This window comes from Opisthocomus hoazin, chromosome 6, assembly GCF_030867145.1.
Source record: "Opisthocomus hoazin isolate bOpiHoa1 chromosome 6, bOpiHoa1.hap1, whole genome shotgun sequence".
Classification (NCBI taxonomy): Eukaryota; Metazoa; Chordata; class Aves; order Opisthocomiformes; family Opisthocomidae; genus Opisthocomus; species Opisthocomus hoazin.
Window position 1 is genome coordinate 72332631 of NC_134419.1, and position 20835 is coordinate 72353465.

Here is a 20835-nt window from a genome sequence, read left to right on the forward strand (position 1 = left end):
AAGCCTTGTCAAGGTAAAATGGGATACACTGGAGACAGGAGTCTCTAAGGAACTTAAATTAGGTGCATCATGATAAGTTATGGGGTATTTGGTGAGTGGCTGGAGGAGAGGAGATGGAAGCAGGACATGCTTGAACCTGCAGCGGGTTTCACAGGGATGAACTCTTTGCTCCTAACAGCGTATTACTGACTTCAGTGAACTGGGGGGACTAAGGAGATGGGGCTGGGCGGGTGAGTGCAGGAAGGGGATGCAGGGATGTGCCTGTACAGGACTCGTTGAAAGATGAGGGCCTGATATTAGAGTTTTCGAAGAATGATCTTCTTTCCTTTGAAGATAAGTTACTAGTAGTAAGACTTCACTTAAAAGGCTTTCTTTATTTCATCTCAAAGTAAATAACTGGTTCGATTTACGGCAATGCTTCCCTATCAGCTGGTGATTAAGTGATCAAGCAGAATAGGGCTGGTAAGTGTACATGGATGACAGCAATGATCAAAAGGAGTTTTCAAGACTATCTATATAATTTAGAAACGCAAATTAAGTTTGTTCCTGGGTTCTTTTAAATACAATCACTGAATAGCAGTTCTATCAGTAACTTTTCTACTAAATTCTAGAAGAAAATTCACTCTGTAAAAATATGTTGTTGGAAATCCTTTAAGGATTTCATTTGCTTGCTCATAAATTGCAGCTCTAGAGGAAAAAAAAAAAGCTTCTATTTGTCAAGGTCAGGTAAATAATCTTTAAAAGATGCTCCATGGCAAATAGAAAGAATCCCAAAGGTATTTTCTTGAAACCTTGCTACCTTTAAAGAAATGTTTATTTTTATTTATTTTTTTTATCCAACTCACTAATCTCCTGAAATATTCCTATGGTCACTACGGCTATTTTTTTAATGGAGCAAGGAAACCCTTAGGTGAATTCTAGATTCTCTTTGTAATTAGGTTTTAAATGTATTCTTATTTGCTTTAGATGTTTGCAGTATGGATCACTACTCTTTTTCTTCTTGATGCAGCCAGAGGTAAGACATATAGTTGATGAAATCTATAAACAGTAAAAATTGTGTGCAGCTTACACCAAAATAACTACATTTTAGAAAAGGGTGTGCTTTGGAACAGATTTAACAGACTTCTTCATGAGAAGCATTGAGTTACATCATGCCTTTCCCACATTTAACCGTAATTCTGTAAAGGTTTTTGCAGCTAGCAAACAGAATGGGAACTAGGAAGGTATTTTTTTATATGAATTTATGTTAAAATACTCCCAGAAGAGTTTCGCATACCCACCCTCAACCCACACCAGCATTTATGGTAACTACTAGGCATTAACTCTTCACAGAGCTATGCAGAGAACAGGAAGATAGTCCCAGTTCAAAACACCTCTTTACTGACAGGAAAGAGTAGTTCAACTGGGACGGACACAGAAAAAGAGCAAAGAGAAACAAAAAGACACAGTCAAAAACATTGCTGGCATCAGAGGGAAGACCCCTGTGAAAAAGACTGGATCACCTGCGGAGTCTATACCTGCAGCTCCACCGTTTAATCTTCTCTTTCTCTAGATGTATTTCCAGTATATAACACTCCACCCTTCCGTTTCGTATAGAGTAGCGAATAGAGTAAGTCACGGTCTGATGTAGTATGAATCTGTCACCTATCCTAGGTAATAATAGTTCCTCATTGTTTTCAATATCTTTTAAATAGCAATAAAAATTATTTTGGATTTCACAGCTGTTGTGCCATAATAGTGGGTAATGATGAGATTTAATGGTAACACCCGTATGTTGTATTTGCATCATTACTGTATTAAAGACACAATAGAAATTAGGAAACTCCAGTCCTTCAAGCACAGACCACACTTCCTGAGGCTGTGCTTTGCTCTAGGCTTCCACTCAAACTCCACTTCATCGTTTCCACTAAAATCTTATGGTGATTATGAAAAATAAGGCAGATGTTTAATGCATGTTGTGGAGGAACCTGAGGCATCTATTTTAATGTTTTGGTTTCATTGTATTCCATCAAGACTTGTTGCACAAGAAAGAACAATTTAGATAATCCCTGGAGCATTAGCACTGATTTGGAGAACTGCTCTGTGCTGGCAGCAAAAGCTACTTTATTCTCTGGATCCATAAAGGATCAAGATTTTATTGTCTTTTTCTGACGGCTGTGTTAACAATATGTTTGACAATAGAAGTCATGAGCTCACCAAACTGAGCTCTGCGATATGTTTGCAACAGGAATCGGTCTTGAACTTCAAGTCCCTGCTACATGCACAAGGGACGGGAGCACAGCTGAGTCCCTTAATGAAAAATGAACGCAGGTGCTATCCTAATCTAAGCCAGCCATTTTCCGCTTCCCTGGTATAAACTCTATCCATTCAGCTTCCTGTAGAGCAGCAGCAGCCTAACCTGCTACTTTCCCAGAACACTAACATTCTACTTTGCATACTCCAGGAAGGGAAGTTTGCTACAAGAGGCTTGGATGCTTTACAGATAGCCCCCCTTGGTCTGGGATCCCAGGGAGACAACTGGCAGGCTTGCCCAGCTCTCCAGAAGACGTGAACACCAATTTCCTCCTTTACACTAGAGACAACATCGTGAAATATCAAGTGAGAAACTGCTTTTTTTAACAACTGGTAGTATACACATCCTACTAATTATACAGAGAGTTTTTTTTTCTCGCGTATTTTTGCTCATCAGAGTTCCAGGAAAAGCCCCAATTCCATATTACACACTCCATGAACAGTCCATCCTAGTTTTCTTCCATCTCACTTCTTTTTCCTCAATTCAGCTCTCTGATGAATCAGGTATACTTACAAAATATTAATCGCAGCTTTCTAACACAAGTCATCTGAGATATTTTGGATATATTTTATATACTTCTCTGCAGTAAGCTAATGGCTCAAATTCACTTTCAGGTTTAGCAATATGAAGACAGAGGTAGGGAAGGCAGTACAAAAGAAAAGCTCAATTTTGACTCCTGTATGTCTCCAGATTAAAAACATGTTTCAGGCCCCCACGCACGACTCAGGGATGTGGTTTATACACATGATTACTAGGTCCTCTGAACTACATATGATTGGTCTCCAAGGCTCTGCTTATGCGGTGGCCAATACTGAGCCCTAAGAGGAGGTACATAGTTAAGAGTGAAGATCAAGAGAGAAAGTATCTGTGTTCACCAGAGAGGAGAAGGAAAATAAGATGAAAAATTAAAGGAAAGTTTAGAAAGGAAAACAGGAGACTAAAGAAAAAATGGAGGAGAGAATGAAAGCATAGGTGGGAAAAGGAAACAAAAAAATGAAACAGGGATGGATAGAGAAAGAAAATAAAGAAATATTAGAGGGAGAATGGAGTTTAAAAATCTAAAGAAAAAGTCATATTGAGATACAGCATAGAGGAGCTGAGAGGTTTCTCCTACAAAGATCTGAACCAGGTTATTCCTCACGAAAATACATCAGGTAGAGAAGTGTGGAGACAGCAGACTCTGGAGGTGCACAGAAGAAAAAAATAAAAAGATGACATTATCTGCACCTGCAAACCAGTGGCAGCGAGAGGAAGCTCTGGACTGTGACAGTGACAAATGGAAGTAGCTAAAAGGAGCCTGTGGCACTGTTTAGGATAGATCGAATGGGAACATGCTGCAAGGTGCCAGCAGTGTGTCAGCCCTCCCCTCTGAATAGCAGCAAGCACAGGGAAAGCTCGCAGCAGGATGCTGGGGGTGTTGAAGGTGTCTGGGCTGGGCTTGCCCACAGTATGAAGCAGTTTTGTGGAACTACAGACTAGTCTGGTGAAAGCAGAAAAATGACCATCGGAGAGTGTGAATTTTACTTGGACAAAAAGCAAGGAAAATGAAGCACCGGCGGGGAGGGGAGGTTTTTTGCCTGTTATTGCCTTACATTACATGAAAAACACTTCCTAGGGCTTTTTTTCTTTCATATAAATGGCAGTCAAAAACAGTTGAGATGTTTAACGATTTCTCCTGTTTGAGTCACCTCAGAACAAGTCCAACATCTCTAGCTGAGAAGGCCTATGAAGTTTTAACTTTAACCAGTCTTTCTCTGAAGGTAAGATGTGTGCGAATTAGTGCATGTCATTCCCTTTTAAGCTCATGCAACCATAATAAAAATAAGTAAGATCCAAGTTTTAAAACAACCCAGTATTCAGAATTTCTTTAAGAGGAAAACAATGCCTTCCTTCTCAATAAACCCCGAAATACCTACAGCCTCTGATGTAAACCTGGCAGGCTCTTCATAAAATATAAATAATCTTTAGTGATGAAGGTCTTACCTTCACAGAAAACAGAAAGAAGAATGAGTATAGATTAAAAGTCAATCGCATAATACCTTGCAGCAGATGCCATCTTTACATTTCTGCGGCCAAGTTTGATAAAATCTTGTACTTACATGGCATATTGTACCAGTACATCTCAAAGCACTGTGGAAAGGATGCCAGTATCATTAGTGCAATTAACTAGAGGAAGTGAATCATTTGTTGAAGCGATTAATTGATATCCCCCAGCAAGGCAGTTTATGAGTGAGGAACAAGGCCCACCTCTTCAGAGTCCAGAACTATGCCTTCACCATCGGGGTGCTCTGCCCGGTATCAAAATGTGCACCAGGATGGAGCAGTCGCATCCTTGTTGTGTTGTTTGTTGATTGCTTTTTCTGACACAGAAAATTTCTGCTACAAATTCTTCAACTATCAAAGCTTCGAATTTCCGAACGCACAGGAAAACTCGCTTCATTATACACGGCCATCTTGCTGGAGCGGACCTCCCCTGGATAACAAATATATGCAGGGTATGGTATGACTTTTGTCATTTTATTTGTATTTGAAAATGTGAATATCCGCGTCAGCCCATTAACTGGCTTAAAATTCCCACAGAAAATTTACACCTCTGTTCTCCTGGTAATTCAGGGAATATGTGTGGGGAAAAACAAACTCACTCACAAGTTCAGTTCCACAGGACCACCCCCTCTTGTTTCTAGCTACGAGTATAGTGCACTTCAACCTCCTGCTAAATGCCATTTTGCTGCATTCACCTCCACAGGGAAAGCTACAATTAATTGATTTTTTCAACTTCTTGCCAATAATAAAGGGGGAAAAAATGGTCACTTTTCTCACCTCAGGAAAAAGTGAAAACAAATGTTTCAGTGTGAGGCCTCTGATCTAATAAAAACAAAATGTTTGTTCAGCAGATTTGCTTCATTTTATTTAGGCACATTTTAAAAATGAAATTGTTTCAGGATGAAAATTCAGAATATTCCATTGCCAGAAGGGAATAAATAGAATATTTTGGTTAAAATGTATGAACTTTGGGGCTAAAAAATTCAAGCACATAAACATGAATGTGTGAATCCCTTTAGATGATACAAGTATATAAATTTTGAAGTATAAAGGTTGGATGGTAAAAAAGAAGTCATACTATCCTCTTTTTCTAACTGGGATACTGTCATTGACAGAAGTTGATAACCTAAAGCCAACCAAAGCATTTGGAATGGAAAGCAGAACTGAACCAAGCTTCTGTGTGTATTCATACGGTGTTCATATCACTGCCTCCACTCTGCCTCCTGGTGTTGATTCTTCAGTATTAACAGGAACTAATATACCAAAGATGTATCTTTACCAGTCACATAAACAAAGTGAGTCCCAGGGTACAGCAAAACAAAATATTGCTTGCATATATCCTGCTACAACTGTAATTAATGCCTATTTCCTCGTGTTCTCCTGTTTTCATGTTTTCCACCAGTTCATGTTCCACATTGAAGACGTGAACTGCATTTTGACCGACTGGACAAGTGGCTCGAGTGGTTTGTACACCAATGCAGTTAACAACGTCCGCATTGTGGGGGCTGAGCTGGTATATCTGGTGAACCTTCTTGAGGTAAAAGTATCCGTGGAATGTGAAAGCCAGCACGTAGTCTGTGTGGTAAAGGCTATGTTCAGGGTGGCACCTTTAGGTTTGATGCAGCAGAGTTAGGAAGTACAGAGGTACTCAATAACGCAGCTGAAAATGTCGTTAAAAGTCTCTCGTCCTGCACAGATGGAAATATCTGCTTTAGGGTCAGACTGTAGACAAGCATGTCCCTAAAAACTTACAGGTTTCTGAAAGCTTTGCTCGTGGTGGGCTTTTTACTAAATAAGACATCAGACTGGAGACTGTCTAGCAAAACTTGTAGGATGAAAAGCGGTAATTGAGGACCAATATGGTTAAAACATTCCTCTGTGGGTCATCCTTGCTGCCTCCTGCAAGAACTGGATCACAGCACAGAGGAGAAACTCTGCTGCAGCCACCAATGTCAAGCTTCCCAAGCAGAAACTCAGCTGAGCCTGGCATACCAGCAGCGTTCCTGGCATGGTCCTCTCTGTGCTGCAGGACCTGCGTGGTGGAGCATCTCCACAGCAGGACAGCTGCTTGATTCACACAGAGGGTATGCAACGGACAAAGGCGCTGATAACTCCTCTACCACAGACCGCTATCCTGACCAGACAGATAGCTTCAGGTGAGAGGCAGTGGGGTCATTCGCCTTTCGGATAGGCAATCAGTGCAAATGTAGGGTAGCTATGTGCAGAAATTCTCTTTTACTTATTTTCTATTATAAGGTCAAGTTCCTGACAGAGACCCCTCCCTTCCAGAGGCATGATATAAGAGGGGATGGGATGAGATGGAAACCATTTCTCTTTAGGCATAAATCCCACCACCCACTACAGTGACTTCCCACCCAAGACATTCCCTCCATCACCCATTGGTCTGGCCATGTCCTGATACATAGAACCATAGAATAGTTTGGGTTGGAAGGGGCCTTTAGAGGTCATCTAGTCCAACCCCCCTGCAATAAGCAGGGATATCTTCAACTCAATCAGGTCGCTCAGAGCTCCATCCAATCTGACCTGGAATGTTTCCAGGGATGGGGCATCGACCACCTCTCTGGGCAACCTGTGCCAGGGTTTCATCACCCTCACTGTAAAAACCATCTTCCTCACATCTAGTCTAAATCTACCTTTTTTTAGTTTAAAACCATTACACCCCTTGTCCTATCACAACAGACCCTGCTAAAAACTGTGTCCCCATCTTTCTTGTAAGCCTCCTTTAAGTACTGAAAGGCCACAAAATAAGGTCTCCCTGGAGCCTTCTCTTCTCCAGGCTGAACAGCCCCTACTCTCTCAGCCTTACACAACATGGGGCCATGATGCAGTGCCACAGGGCCGTGTCCCCGGCTTAACACCCTTGTTTTTCCTTTTCCATGCCTATGGACAGAAAGACTATGGCTACTCTCCTGCCAACATTCATCTCATTGGTCATAGTCTTGGAGCACATGCCGCAGGGGAGGCAGGGAGAAGGAAACCTGGCATTGGAAGAATAACAGGTACTGAAGCTCAGCTGATGAAGCTTTATGTTTTCATGCAACTTAAGAGAACTGAAGAATCACTGCTGCCTTGTAAGCACACAATGCTGACCACAATGTGCTGTTTTGCCGTAGTAAACAGTACACAGCTGGCATGATGGCACACAAATGAAGCCGTGTCCTATCACATACCACGCATTTCACACGTCGACTTTCACAGCTTTGAGAAAGGCTCAACTCCAACAGAGCAGAAAAGCTTAACTGTCCCCACTGTGGCTAAATAGAGGTCACTCTTCACAGATCACAACAAGTCCAAGGGAGCACTTGGTTATGATTTTTAATGATATAAAAGAACAGAAACAAAATACTCTAATACATGTGGAATAACATACTTGTAAAACACTAACAAATCCTTGTCATATTTGGTTTTAAAAGCCCACCCTAACATGACATTTCAGCAGTTCAAAAGACTGGAAATCTGAAAAGAAAAATTGAAATTCCTAGATCTAGTATGTCAGGATGAGACAGTAAATTGCCACGGACACCCTGAACGGGAAGAAAGCTGTTAGTCGTGTAGCTACACAGAGAGGCACAGCGCCATGACACGCTCACACATCACTTTTTTTAAAGGCTCACTGTTTTCTGCTTTCCTTTCTCCTCCAGTCAGTTCTCTTCTCTGCACAGACTTTGCTTTGACCAAGCTGTGTACGCAGTAAGCAGTTACATATGCAGTTCAGGGAAACTGAGATCAGAACTGTGTTGCTTTAGCCCCGAAGAGAGCTCATGAACACCGAAGTGGAGGAGTAACATATTCAGCCAAGATCTTTTGGAAATAAAAATAGATTTTTGACCAAATAAAAAGTCTCAAACAAATCTACATGCTGAGAGTAACATATCAAGATTTCATATTTTTCACTAACATGCAAAAATACTCCATAGCTCTTATAACATTGTTCTCCAAAAGTAAGCCAAGTGCCCATTGGCACTTTACTGTGCTTCAATGCCTCCAGTCACCTTTTTGTTAAAACTCCGCTCGCTTTGCTGGCTGTGGATCACAAAATGGATTTTTATATGTGGAGTAAAGGCAGAAATGTAATGACATACAATGTACACACACTGTAGATGATGACACACATATAGTATTATTTACTGAATCAGATGTATCTCTGTTTATTTAGGTTTGGATCCAGCTGGGCCACTTTTCCAGTATACTCCCACAATGGTTAGGCTGGATCCTTCAGATGCAAAATTCGTTGATATAATTCATACTCATGCTGGTCATCTTTTCTTTGACTTTGGTAAGTTTTCACGCAAAGGCTGAGACCATCAGCGAGGTTGGCCACAGCATACCTGAGAGTGATCAGCCTTGATTCATTGCTCTTTTCAGCTCCAGGGATTCTTCAGACTTGTGGCCACCTGGATTTTTACCCAAATGGTGGGAAGAAGATGCCAGGATGCAAGCAGCTTCGTGTACCTTCTGCAACTCGGAATATCAATGACCTTATGAGAGGTAAATATATTCTAAAGAAGTAATATCTCTTGTAAGCAACAGTAAGAAATAAAAGCTAGGCTAAGGTAAAACCTTTTGAATGCTTACGCTATTTATATAGTTCAGACTTGGAGTGGGGGAGAAGATGTTCAAACATGGAAGGTGTAAAGCTGCCTGCAAAACACCCTCTGATTTTCTTTTATACTAATCAAGGCAAATTCCAGATGGAAACTTCAGTTAAATCATGCAGACTTCTTCATCACAGCCTTTATAAGAGCCTGCCACTATGCTGACAGACTGACCTCAGTCGGAATTCCATACATGAATGACTGGTAAAATTTCATTCTAGGATAATACAAAATTGAGTATTTTAAAATCTGAGCACCCCTTCTCCCTAGAAAGACATCAGTCCCAAGATTACTGGGACTAGAAATACTCATCCATGCCATTAACAGCTTTAGTGTCTTCAAAGGGGACAGCACAAGGTTAGAAACATAGAAGATGATAAAATGACTGCTCCATTGATAGTTTATGTTCTTCAAAGAAAGCTGGGCAGTTAATCAGAATTACCCTGGGGTCCAGTATAATAGATCCAGAAAATCCTGTCTTCTGATCCTAACCTACAGAAATGAGAACATCTGCTATTCACAGACACATGTTTTGAAATCCCTACCACTAGTTCAATAATTGGCTTTCAGAAACGCTCTGTCTTAGCATTCATTGGAGAACTTAATAACAAAGAGGACTAAAAGCTGGCTGTGCACAAAGTCACTTGGAAAAAAAACAAGACTGAATAAGAATGTCTGCAGTTTCAGCAAAAAAAGTAAATATTTTCCAGAGACATTTCATAAGGCTGTTTGCAATGTTTTGTGGTGAAAGAGAAGCTCAGTTCTATTGAACACAAGCAGATGGAGTTGGTTGTTCGTGCAGCTCCTAAAAATAGAGACAGCCTTAACTCCTGCCTCTTGGTTTAACTTTACTTTGTGCATATCTCTTCTGTTTGATAGTATTTACGTTTATGTAGTGCTTTTGCGTGTGAAGTGCTTTAGAAATGCTATACAGTAACTTCTTTCTACATCTTTTGATGCAGGAGGGAGAGGAGTATTATGTTGCCATTGTATAGCTATTAAGTGAATTTGACACTAGCACAAAGTAAGCCAGCCGTAAGAGCTGAGGTTTTTAAAGGTAAAAGCACAGACCCTTCTGAATTAGATTTAAAGAGGGAACTATAAAGCAAACACACTCAGGAAGCCTTGATGATGCAGATTATTTTCAAGAAAATCAGACAAAAATACCTATCAGACGAGTTTCACTGTGGGGTTTATTTTTTTTTCCCTTATGTAGAGAACATTGTGTGTCATCTGGTCATTACCAACTGGTCTGTCTTTAAGATGGATAAACATTGACAGTAGGTGAAATTCTGATTTCACTATAAACTGTGCCAGATGGCAACTACTTCAGTGCCTCCAAGACTTCACCCTGTGATTAGGCGAGACCCCACACACGCTGAAGGAGAGTAGAGCCTACTTTTATACAACCTAACTTTAGCATATTGTGCTTTGGTAAAGGAGAGTCTTCAGACCCAGTGAAGACAACATTTGTTACAATGGACCTGTAAATATAACCCAGACAGCACTTTCTTTTTTCCTGCACTGACTGCTTATAAATTTCACTCTGATGGGAGAATGTATTTGTTTCAAATAACTGACAAAATGAAGGACACACTGCCAAACATCTTGCTTTTCAGAGCATTTCACAGAATCACCACTGACAAATGACCACAGATTTCTAGAGCTTAAAAACACTGAAAGCCAGTGAAGTTAAAACAGTTACCACAAATACCTTTAATACTAGAAATGAGTGGAAACTGTGGTTTTACAAAATACCGTCTTGTGATAATAGTAAGCAAATTACAACTACTTCATAGTAACTACTATATGCTTTACAAATGTGGTAGCTATGAATTATTACAGTCTTTGAAATATCAAAGGGAAATTCTCCTACATCCTCCTCGTTTCTCATGTGGAAGTAAAAGTGGTTAAGTACACATAGCAGGATGGGAGGCTGCACAAGGTCTGCCTTGGTGCATCTCCACCTCTGTTAACTTCAGCACGAGTACAGGGACACACAGATTAGAATCTAGCTCTTCCCATAAAAAAATATATGTAGCTAGAAGTACACTTTTTTACTATAAAACCAAATAATTCACACTTTAAATGTCTTTTAATTATTACTATTTTTTAATTTGAGATGACACTATATGTACAAGTGCTTTTGAGGAAAAAAGACCCACAAGTGTTACTTTGACATGGACTTTATGTTAATGTACAGCTTTAATATTTTTTACCTGGGCTTTTCCCCAGAATATAGATCTATTGGATGTGGACATAAAAGAAGTCTCCGGTATTATGCTGAGAGTATTCTCATTCCCCATGGATTTGTTGGCTATCAATGTGAAACGTACCGAGCTTTCATATTGGTAAGTAGCAGATACATATTTACCTGAGGGGTTTCAGCCCTGCCCTTCTTCTCTTAATAATTCCTGGGACAGCTTCCACAATCTGGATCACGGGATACGTGGGGGGCTATGCAGACCCTCTGACTACCTTCCTCCAGACCATACCCAATAAAACTGGCAAAATGTAAAAGCAACATACTCCAGAAAAAGATCTAGAAGAAAATAAGGCAGTAAATATAAACACCAAAAGCAGTTACAAAGGGAAAGATGAAGAGCTCAGTAAGAGAGAAAGGAGAGGCAGTGGCCAGCTTCACCTTTTGCATAGGCCAGCAGTAAGGGATGCTCTGGTTGAAAGAAGACCATCTAAACCTGCTGGAATCCGTCATCAGCAGGACAGCCTCTGGATTCCAGAAATGTTTAAACATCTGTATAAACAATAAACATACACAGTATATAGGGCAGGGGAGAGATTTCTACAGCACAGCTGTGCTCACACAACCCCCAGGTGGCACAAGAAAGGAGGCAGCACAATGTCCCAGAGCTTCATGCCTGCTGTAACTGGGCTTTTAGTGGATCCATTCTGGCAATGCAACTGAAGACCGGTCAAGGAGGAAGACAAGTCTGAATTTATTTCTATCTACTCCCAAAAGGAGCAAATACAATACTGTGGAGAAGTTGTTTATGTTTGTAGCAATGATGCCATGTAACTTGAAAGTTTAATGTAATTCAGGACTTGAAAATCTCAACCCTGTGCAATTTAGTGTAGATTAGATGTGAGGGAAATTATTTTTTCAATCTCATAACAAGCAATGATGACCATTTAGCCTTTTATTTATCTATTACCCAAACAGCCAAATATCCACAAATACCAGTTCCTACAGAACCTCTCAAATATCAAAAATGAACTAACTAAATATAGCAATGCTATTTTTTTCCAGTTGCAATTAAATCACTTTCACTGAAAATATACATGCTTAACTTTTTTTTTTAATGGACATCAAGGTCTTATCTGAATGTTTGATTTATGTCAGTATTAATTTCATTAAGGTTCTGTGTGGGAATAAATGCTGAAAAGCACATAGACCCCAAGCTTCAGTATTCCTAAGCTTAAATATCTTTACCACATGAGAGAGATGTCCAGGCAGACCTCCTGGCAAATATGTTTACCCACCCTATAATAATTTGCAGACAACCTGCCAATAGAACCTATGAAATATGAATATATTACCTGTATTCTACAGATCAGGTAGTAAGGCACAACATGCATTAAGGTATTTACTTATGGTCTCTGCAAGAGCATAAGAAATTAGGCCAGATTTTCAACTCATTTCTTTCTGGTTTTCAACCAAATAAAGTAAGCTGACTGAACATCTCAGCTCCTTTTTTCACCACACTGATAAATACTGAAGCTAAGATCTGAACTCAGAAGCAAGCACCTTTTCAAAAAAGCTGGGAAAAAGCTGAAATACACTAATTTAAACTTTAAGAAGTGGGATAAAACAGATAACGTCTTGTAACACACATCGTTATTTTCCCCCAGGGAGACTGCTTCCCTTGTCCGAAGGAAGGATGCCCACTGATGGGTCATTATGCTGAGAAGTTTTTACATAAAACTGAAAAAGAACAGCAAAAGGTTTATTTAAACACAGGGCCCTCCCCTCCATATGCTCGTAAGTGCTCCTTTTGGGTGGGGAATTCTAAAGTGGCAATGAATTATATGTGAACAAATTTACGGGTCTACAGAGAGCTTCTGGAGTGAACCAGTGGCACTCAGTACAAAATCTAGAGTTTCAGGTGTGTTAGCAACATGCAGTACCAGCGTGATCTGGGAAAGGCTTAGATAATTATAGGAACAAATCAACTGATGCCGACCTGCGTTAGAAACCCTGTTAAAATTTTTTCTGATTAGATGATGGCTTCAAAAATTCTATAAAGCTGAAGGTGGGAAGGGTGTTGTGCCAAAAGTGCAAAATTTAAAATCAAAAAATGCTACATTGTTTTTACTGGCAAAAAATTATAAAAATGGATCATTTCAGGACATTTTTTAAAAGCTTATCAAGTCAAAATGGCAGGGAGTAATAAGAAGTACACTTTTAATTGTGATTAATGTAGAAGCAACCACAGAACTGGGAAATAAGAAAATTTGTAAATCAATAGTAACCCATCACAGGTAATGAACTGCAAGGGCAATAAATGAGAAAGGGTCTTTGAGGTCCTTATTCTCTAGGCACTGAAATATAAAAGCAAAATTCAGAGCAAAAAACCTTTATATCATGTCTCTACAAGAGCAAAAATTAAAAAAAAATTAATTTGAGTATGGAGAAACTAGCCATTTCTCAGATCTGAATGAATACATTAATTTCAACATTTACAAACTGCTGACTTCACAGAAATAACAGCCTGAAACCATATATAACCTTATGAAGTGGGTGAAGAGGTTCTCCTTTTAGTAGGCTGAACTAAAGCCAGTACGAAAACTTCTCAAACCTGGTTGCTTGAAATCAATATGTGCTATTGCATCTCAGACCCTGCTTCTGCCTTAGCAAGGCGTGTGGGATGATGGGATGTCCTGACAGCTGCTGGGCTGTGCAGAGGTGTAGGAAAAACTCTTAACACTCTATATCAGGATGGTCCTGGAAAAGCAGCCAGTTGTGTTTAATGCATCTTTGACAACACAGCAGTCCCGTGGACCTCACTTCATAGTTGAGACCTATCAGGCTACCCATGAGACCCCCCCAAATTGCTCATAAGTGTAAGAAATTACAAAATAAAATGTGAGGCCAAGTGGAAGAGCAAGGTACGCTATTGGCCATCACAGATTAAATACTCAGCATAGTAAGTAGGTCAGCAGAGATCGGATCTGCGATTTAGACCACTGTCAAGGAAATTCATACCACCAGAATCACGCAGAAGTAACATTTGCCTTAATAAAAAGTGACATTTTGTTTGCCAACAAGCACATTTGTACAATCCTTTCCTCTCCCTGAAAGATGTTGAAACGTATGAGAAGTTTTACCATTAGGAAAGAAATCTCCTTACAACCGTAATCTACTTCATTTTGCTTTCAAAGGCTGGCGAAAAAAAATACATGTCAGAGTATCTGCAACAGAAACCATGAAGGGAAATATAGATGTAGCCTTGACTGGAACTAATGGGATCAGGAAAACATATACAATTGACAAGTAAGTTTAACGTGACTGTTGAAAAAATGGCTTTATCGTTGTTATCATACTGAATTTATACACAGCTATTTTTACATCTCTCATCTTGTTCTATGTGATCTGTGATTTACACTGGTAATAAAAGTAGCTGCAAGTGGTTGAAGTTCCCCATGCTACACACTGTGGTCAAAATCTGCTTGCTGGTCTCTCTTGCTCTGTATTTTCTTTTCTTTTTTGAGTATGACAGCATAGCAAAGTGGGCAACAGCAGTGTGGCTGCTGCTGGACTCAAACATCATTTGGTGACCTTCTCTGAGAAGACAAATAGCTGCGTGATGTAGAGTCATTTGGTCATTCCCTCCTCTAGGGAATATGTGAGTAAGAAAGTTGCAGCTTGCTTATGAATTGTGCTGGAGTCTGGGATTCCTGTCCACTCAGCCTGGCTTTTTCAAGCAAATGTGGATTTAAATCTCATAAACAGATCCTTGTCAAAAGTGCAGTTTAAACACTGTAAAACCAACCTCCTCTGTGTTTGAACATAGCCTTGTTACTGGTCTGTCCAGGAGTGCCTTTGGTTGCAAATACACTACTGCAGCAATACACCCACAGAAAATTTCTATGTTAATGTCACAATGTAATGTGCATTCTGTCATAATGAACACTGACACCATGGAAGGCAGGAATGTAAACTACAATTTTCAATTTTCGTCATGGTTGAAAGCAAGCAGAAACACTAAGAGAACTTTTTGACTTGGACTTATTTGAAGATATGTCTCACCAAAAACAACCACCAGAATAAACCCCATAACAATACTGACAAAGGCTGAGCTAGCTACTCTTGTGTTCTCATCCTGAAAGGTGCAGAAATTTAAGCAACTTAGTCATTTGCATGGTTCTGTAGATTGCCCTGAGTAGCTCGCTCCTCCTTAGGTACCAACAAGCCTCTGCATTGGGTTGATAGGAGGAAAGCCTGCGGAGGGATCCAGAATAACCTGCCTGTAGAAGCAGGAATGGTGTTTCCTCTGCTTTCTCAAGTAAGGTTAATATAGAGGCTATCTGGCCTTTGTCAGTTTGCCTAGCGGGCAACTGCACCACAGGCTCCAACCAAAGGAGAAAAAAAGTGACATTTAGTCCTCAGGACTTCCTCCAGATATTCAGGATGAATCATGCTGGGAGAGATGAGGTTAGCCTCAACACTGCCACACGAATTTCAGGGAAAGCAAAAAATTGCAATACTGATTTGGAAGAAGAAAACAACCAAAACGTGAACGAGACATTCCTTCCTAATAATTTTTCTTTTGGTGGTAGTTTTTTTTTAAATCTTTCCTTAAGTTTACCTCTATTACAATGTTTGTCCAAAAAAGTATTTGATACATTTTGTGTACAAAAATGTTAATGTCCAAGGATTTCTAAAAGACTTTACTACACGACTTGAATGCCCAGTCAGCAGAGAGGACAGAACTTGGTGTTTCTGGACCTGAGGCATGATGCCCTATTGCTGGAGCTGAAAGCCTCGGATCTGTGTGAGGCCCGCATCCTTTGTGTGCCCCAAGGAACATATTCTCCAAGAACATGTTCTAAGCTAAAATTTTGCCTAAAAACCCCAACTGGACATTCTTAAAAAAATAATGTATTAAAATTATAACGATAGTGTTCAAAGCTTTAACTCTGGTAGCATCCCACAACTCATCTCGCTTTCTGCCCAAACTGTAGCATGTTTTTCCCCTCATTTGTAAAGAACACAGAGCATCACTTCTGTGCTTTTGTTTTGGCAGGGGAACTTTCAAACCAGGCCACACATACTTGAACTATGTCGACACAGAAATTCCTGGGAACATTTCAAAAGCAGAGTTTCTCTGGACAACGCATCTAGGTCACGTACACAAAGGCTGCATGGGAGCTGAAGAAGTCACAATTATATCTGGGGAAAATGGAAATGTGTGAGTACACAATCTAATGGTGTTCCATTCTGTGAGTGTGGAAAAAAATAACAACTACACAAGAAACAGAAGAAGTGGGAAAAAACAAAACTCCTTTGCATGCTATCATGCCCCTTAAAGCAAGTGGGTTTAAACACTAAAAATAAAAGCCTAGTCCAAATTTCATGGCAGTACCTGTGTGTTTGGCTTGCTACTGTTACTCCCACCAGCTCAGCACTGCAGCCAGACTTTGCCAAAGTCCAGAGACAGCAAATCTGAAGTTCTGTGGTGGGCGTAGCCCTGCACTTGTAAGAGAGGTACAAGCTGGTCTCCTAAACTGCAGCACACCAGAACCAGCTCTGCACAGCGCAACAGTACGCTTGCCTTGGCAGGGTGCTTTCGGCTGCCTCTAACGTGCTCCCACGGACGGGGCACCCACTGCAGTACCTTTGGTACGCTTCTGGAGCACACCTTTCTGTTTAGTTTTAACCAAAAGGAATCCAGCTGATGTGTCCCGAGACCACTCTGTTGTGGAAAGCAAGGTCTGGTAAGTGGGGAAAACGGAGTGAGAGATTCACTTCACAAGCTCACTCCTGGTCGGAATTAAAACCCTAATGGAGGCTGACCATAAAGCCAAACAAATCTTAGAATTTAATAATTAGACACTAACTAGTACTTCTTTAAAAAATCATTTGATAACACACACACACTTTATGTTCTCAGTCTGCTAGAACCAATGCTTTGACCTAACATAAAATAAAAATTGGGTTTAAACTGATTATCTCTGGTTGCTGCTAAGAAAATGTCCCATTGTGCTGAAAAATGTTTCTTTAAACTCTTCCTCCCTCACCAGGTCTGTGTTCTGCGGCTGTGGAACCGTGCGGCCGAGCACGTGGCAAACCCTGACACTTTGCTGAGCCTCGAAGAGGAATACGACCCTCAGCAGCTGGAAGAGGACACTTCTTCAGTCAGCAGCAAACTATTAACAAGGCTCCTTCAACAGAGAGGAAAAATTTGCCCAGCCCTCTACAAAAGCTCTGTTTCCAAACTAGTGTTGTCAGCTTTTATCCATACAGAGGAGTTACACTTCCATGAATTCCAGTTACAGTGACAGCTAACAGGTATTTTACCGGTAGCACACTCATGTACTGTGCTTGTATTTCAGAGTCAAGGGGGAAAGTAATCAAACAGGAAAAAAAAGTTCCAGCCAGTTCTCCTTTGAAATATAATTAACTACCTTAGGAAGAGCACCCAAATACGAAACAATACCAAAAAAAAAAAAAAAAAAAAAAAAAAAAAAAAAGAAAAGAAAAGAAAAGAAAGAAAGAAGAACAAAGACAGAAGAAAAAAGAAAGAAAAAAGATAAAAGAAAAAGAGGCAGAGGGGAATAAAAAGGAAGCATAGACAGCCAAATTCTTCAATAGTGCCTGCTTACTTGTTCAAGAAAAGGACACTTTTATGCTTTCAGAAGCATCTGATTCTATGTCAGGAGTTCCAGGAATGTTTTTAAAAATAAAAATAATCAGCTGACATGTTCTTCCTTCCTAAAGATCACATTTAAACAACATTCTAGCAGCACATCCAAAAGACTGCTTAAAAGCTGGGACTGCATACTAAGTGGTACAGCAGACCTTGAGAAACACAACGTCAAAGATCACCACATGTCAAGGATGACAGCAAAATATTTTCTTGTTGCCTTTTTCCTGGGGAAGAACTCATTGATGTTCTGTCCAGCTCTGCTGAGTACTGGTGAGCTGAGACTCTATACCTGAAACAGGTAGCTTCTTTATCAAAACTATGTGGCACTATTGAGGCTGTTCATTTTTCTGTCAGCCTTCAAAGTAACTGTTTTCTCTTTACCAGTGAAGGTGAATTTTCCGATTGTACCTTGCCTTTCTGAAGACACTGAAGTTGGGTCTGAGCTGCATTATTTGCATTAACATATAGCATTTTCCCCCACGATAATTTGGCAGCATTTTGATTATGCTGGTTAACAACAGACTACTAAGAGTTACCAACATCAGCCAAAATAAGCTAAGATTTTTTTTTATTTCAATACAAGCTACCCACAAAAATCCTTTCCATTTTTAATTGCCCACAATGGTCTAAGACACACAGCTAATTTTTAAATCCTGCACGTGAATCATGTTGGGCCATTCTGTTCTGTCCCGTCCTAACAACTAGCTATTCCAGAACACTTCCAGTGTGGTTTACCAGAAGGCGTTACTGAGATGTGTTACACAAGGCTCAATGTGAGTGATGAGCAGGTGTGTTTCAAATTATGCCGCAATAATTTTGAGATGTCAGAATCCAGTCACCTCCTATGAAGTCTGCCAGAGGAGCTTGCTTAGGAGGTTTGCAGCAAGGTTGGCAAATCAGCTGCCTACCTTATCTCAGGCTCACTGCCTCAGTACTCGGAACATCTCCAGCCGTGCAAAGCGGGGTCCAGAAACCACCCCGAGCAGGGAACTCGTCCTCCTCTACCCCTTAGGGAAACTCCTTAAGCAAGACCCCCTTCTTGTGTAATCAGCGACTCCCCTCTTCTGCACTTCTCTGGAGAAGCACAAAACAACCCCCCAGGTACGTCTAAGTAGTTGAGAAATAGCTGTAACTAGTAATTATACTGTAGTTAGTAATCATACCAACTTTAGCATCCTTCATAAATCAGGCACGGCTCTCTGTCTCAGAGTTGCACAAATAAAGGAGACTCAGAGAGGGAAAAAGGAAGACGTATTTTCCATTTCTTACACTCAGGAACCGAAGCAAATGAAATGTAAATATTTTTCTTGGAGTCACGAACAAATGTTGCAGCAGGGCCAGGCACTGGGTTGCGTCATTGGATTTAATGGTGTCAGACAGCAGTGCCAGCAGTGCGATGTAGGCCATCGCTTCTCACAAGAGGGAAGCAATGTCCTGTCGAACTCAAAACTGCTATAAAGCCCATCCCCTCCTGCCTCCATACTTGGCTGTGCCACTTATGCTATTCTAAAAATTAATTTTATTTTTTATGAATAATAAGTCATATTCTTAGTTTCAAAAATATGAGTTTTCATTTTATAAAATTTTAAGCTATTGATTTCAACAGCGTTCTGACAAAACATAACAGCTCATATGGGCTGATGACTTTTGCTACAAAGGTGGTCCAGCTGATTAGGCCACTTAAAAGTATACATTTTCTCACCCAATCAGTTCAGCTAAAAATAAAATGTTGCATTAATTTCTTCCCCTTGTGTTTTCCTGTTTTGCATTTTTGTCATATACAGTTTCCTGAGTTAATTTTTATTCCTTGGTATAGTAAACATTTATTTGCTCATACATCTACAGACAGAGCAAAAGACATTTATTTTTATCAGCTAAAGGTGAAAATAAACATTGGCAGCGGCTCTGTGTGGCTGGTAGCAAATAGCCTTCTTCCTGTTTTCTTCTGTATTTAAAAATGATAATTGTTATTTGAATGAAATCTTTGGTTACTATCACATTGTATTAATGGAGCCAGTCCAAAAAACGCAAGGGTTTGAAATTTCACAAGACAATCAGCCTCTGAGGAAGACTGGAACAGGTAATTCTGTCGTATCCTCACAACAAGGTAAGCCAGCTTTTTAGAACAACTTAACTTGCATCTTTAAAATGTCAAGTGAGATTCACCATTTTATATGTTTGGCTCTCATGTTGAAAGATAGCTTTGTTAATCAAACATGCTTCAATTTGTCTAGGGTTTTTAAGGACATATTACATCTTTTACATTATTTAACTATTCTGCAACACTATGAGTTCTTCAGAATTACAATACAAATTTCACTTAATACTCCTTAAGCATTTGTTCACTACAAAAATTGTGCCAAAGATAAATTACTAGTAAAGCCATTATAAAGCATTCAGCCTCAGTCCCTTTTATCTCTCTCACGACACTCTTTTGGCAACAGGGCAGGGTACACACACATAAAAACAAACCTCTTAAAACTTTTATAGACGAAGGGAAACAGCAATAATAGTAATCCAAAATACTCTCTGCTCCACTTGCAACACCTGTATTTACTTTATACGTAACGTCAAAAAAATGATTTTAGAAGAAAACATATGCTTGCTGTAAAGCGATATATGCAGGTATGCTAATGAGAATACAAAGACCATTTTTGTCAGAGTTCTTCATTAACAGGGATAAAATACTCTACTGCATAGCACAGCAGACTCTCTTCTTCCCAAAAAGCACAGCCTATCAAAAAGTCACTCAGAAATAATTGTGAGCCCAGAACCAAAAGCATAAGATTAAAATTCATTAAATAGAACTAACAGGCAGAGACCTCAACTTTCAGTTTATGCAGTCATTTCTTTTCCCACTTTTGATCCTATCGATTTTATTTCTGTGACTTGTCAGATTTTTTTATGCTACTCTAATGTCCTGGAATATATTAATAAAATCCTTGGAAATGAACCACAAATTTCCAGGAAAAAGCCTACCAAGCCCTTTCGGGCT

The 20835-nt window shown here is 39.9% G+C and overlaps 1 protein-coding gene across 1 annotated transcript; it reads left to right on the plus strand.

Moving 5' to 3' along the window:
- Positions 1-752: 752 nt before the first annotated feature.
- LOC104329517 (pancreatic lipase-related protein 2) lies at positions 753-17472 on the plus strand. Its single transcript, XM_075424128.1, has 13 exons — positions 753-776; positions 967-1015; positions 2444-2598; positions 4663-4788; positions 5739-5873; positions 7248-7356; positions 8514-8633; positions 8723-8845; positions 11188-11303; positions 12823-12952; positions 14353-14464; positions 16218-16380; positions 17215-17472. Exons 2-13 carry the CDS (start codon positions 967-969, stop codon positions 17470-17472), a joined length of 1596 nt encoding a protein of 531 aa, XP_075280243.1. The 5' UTR covers positions 753-776.
- Positions 17473-20835: the final 3363 nt, after the last annotated feature.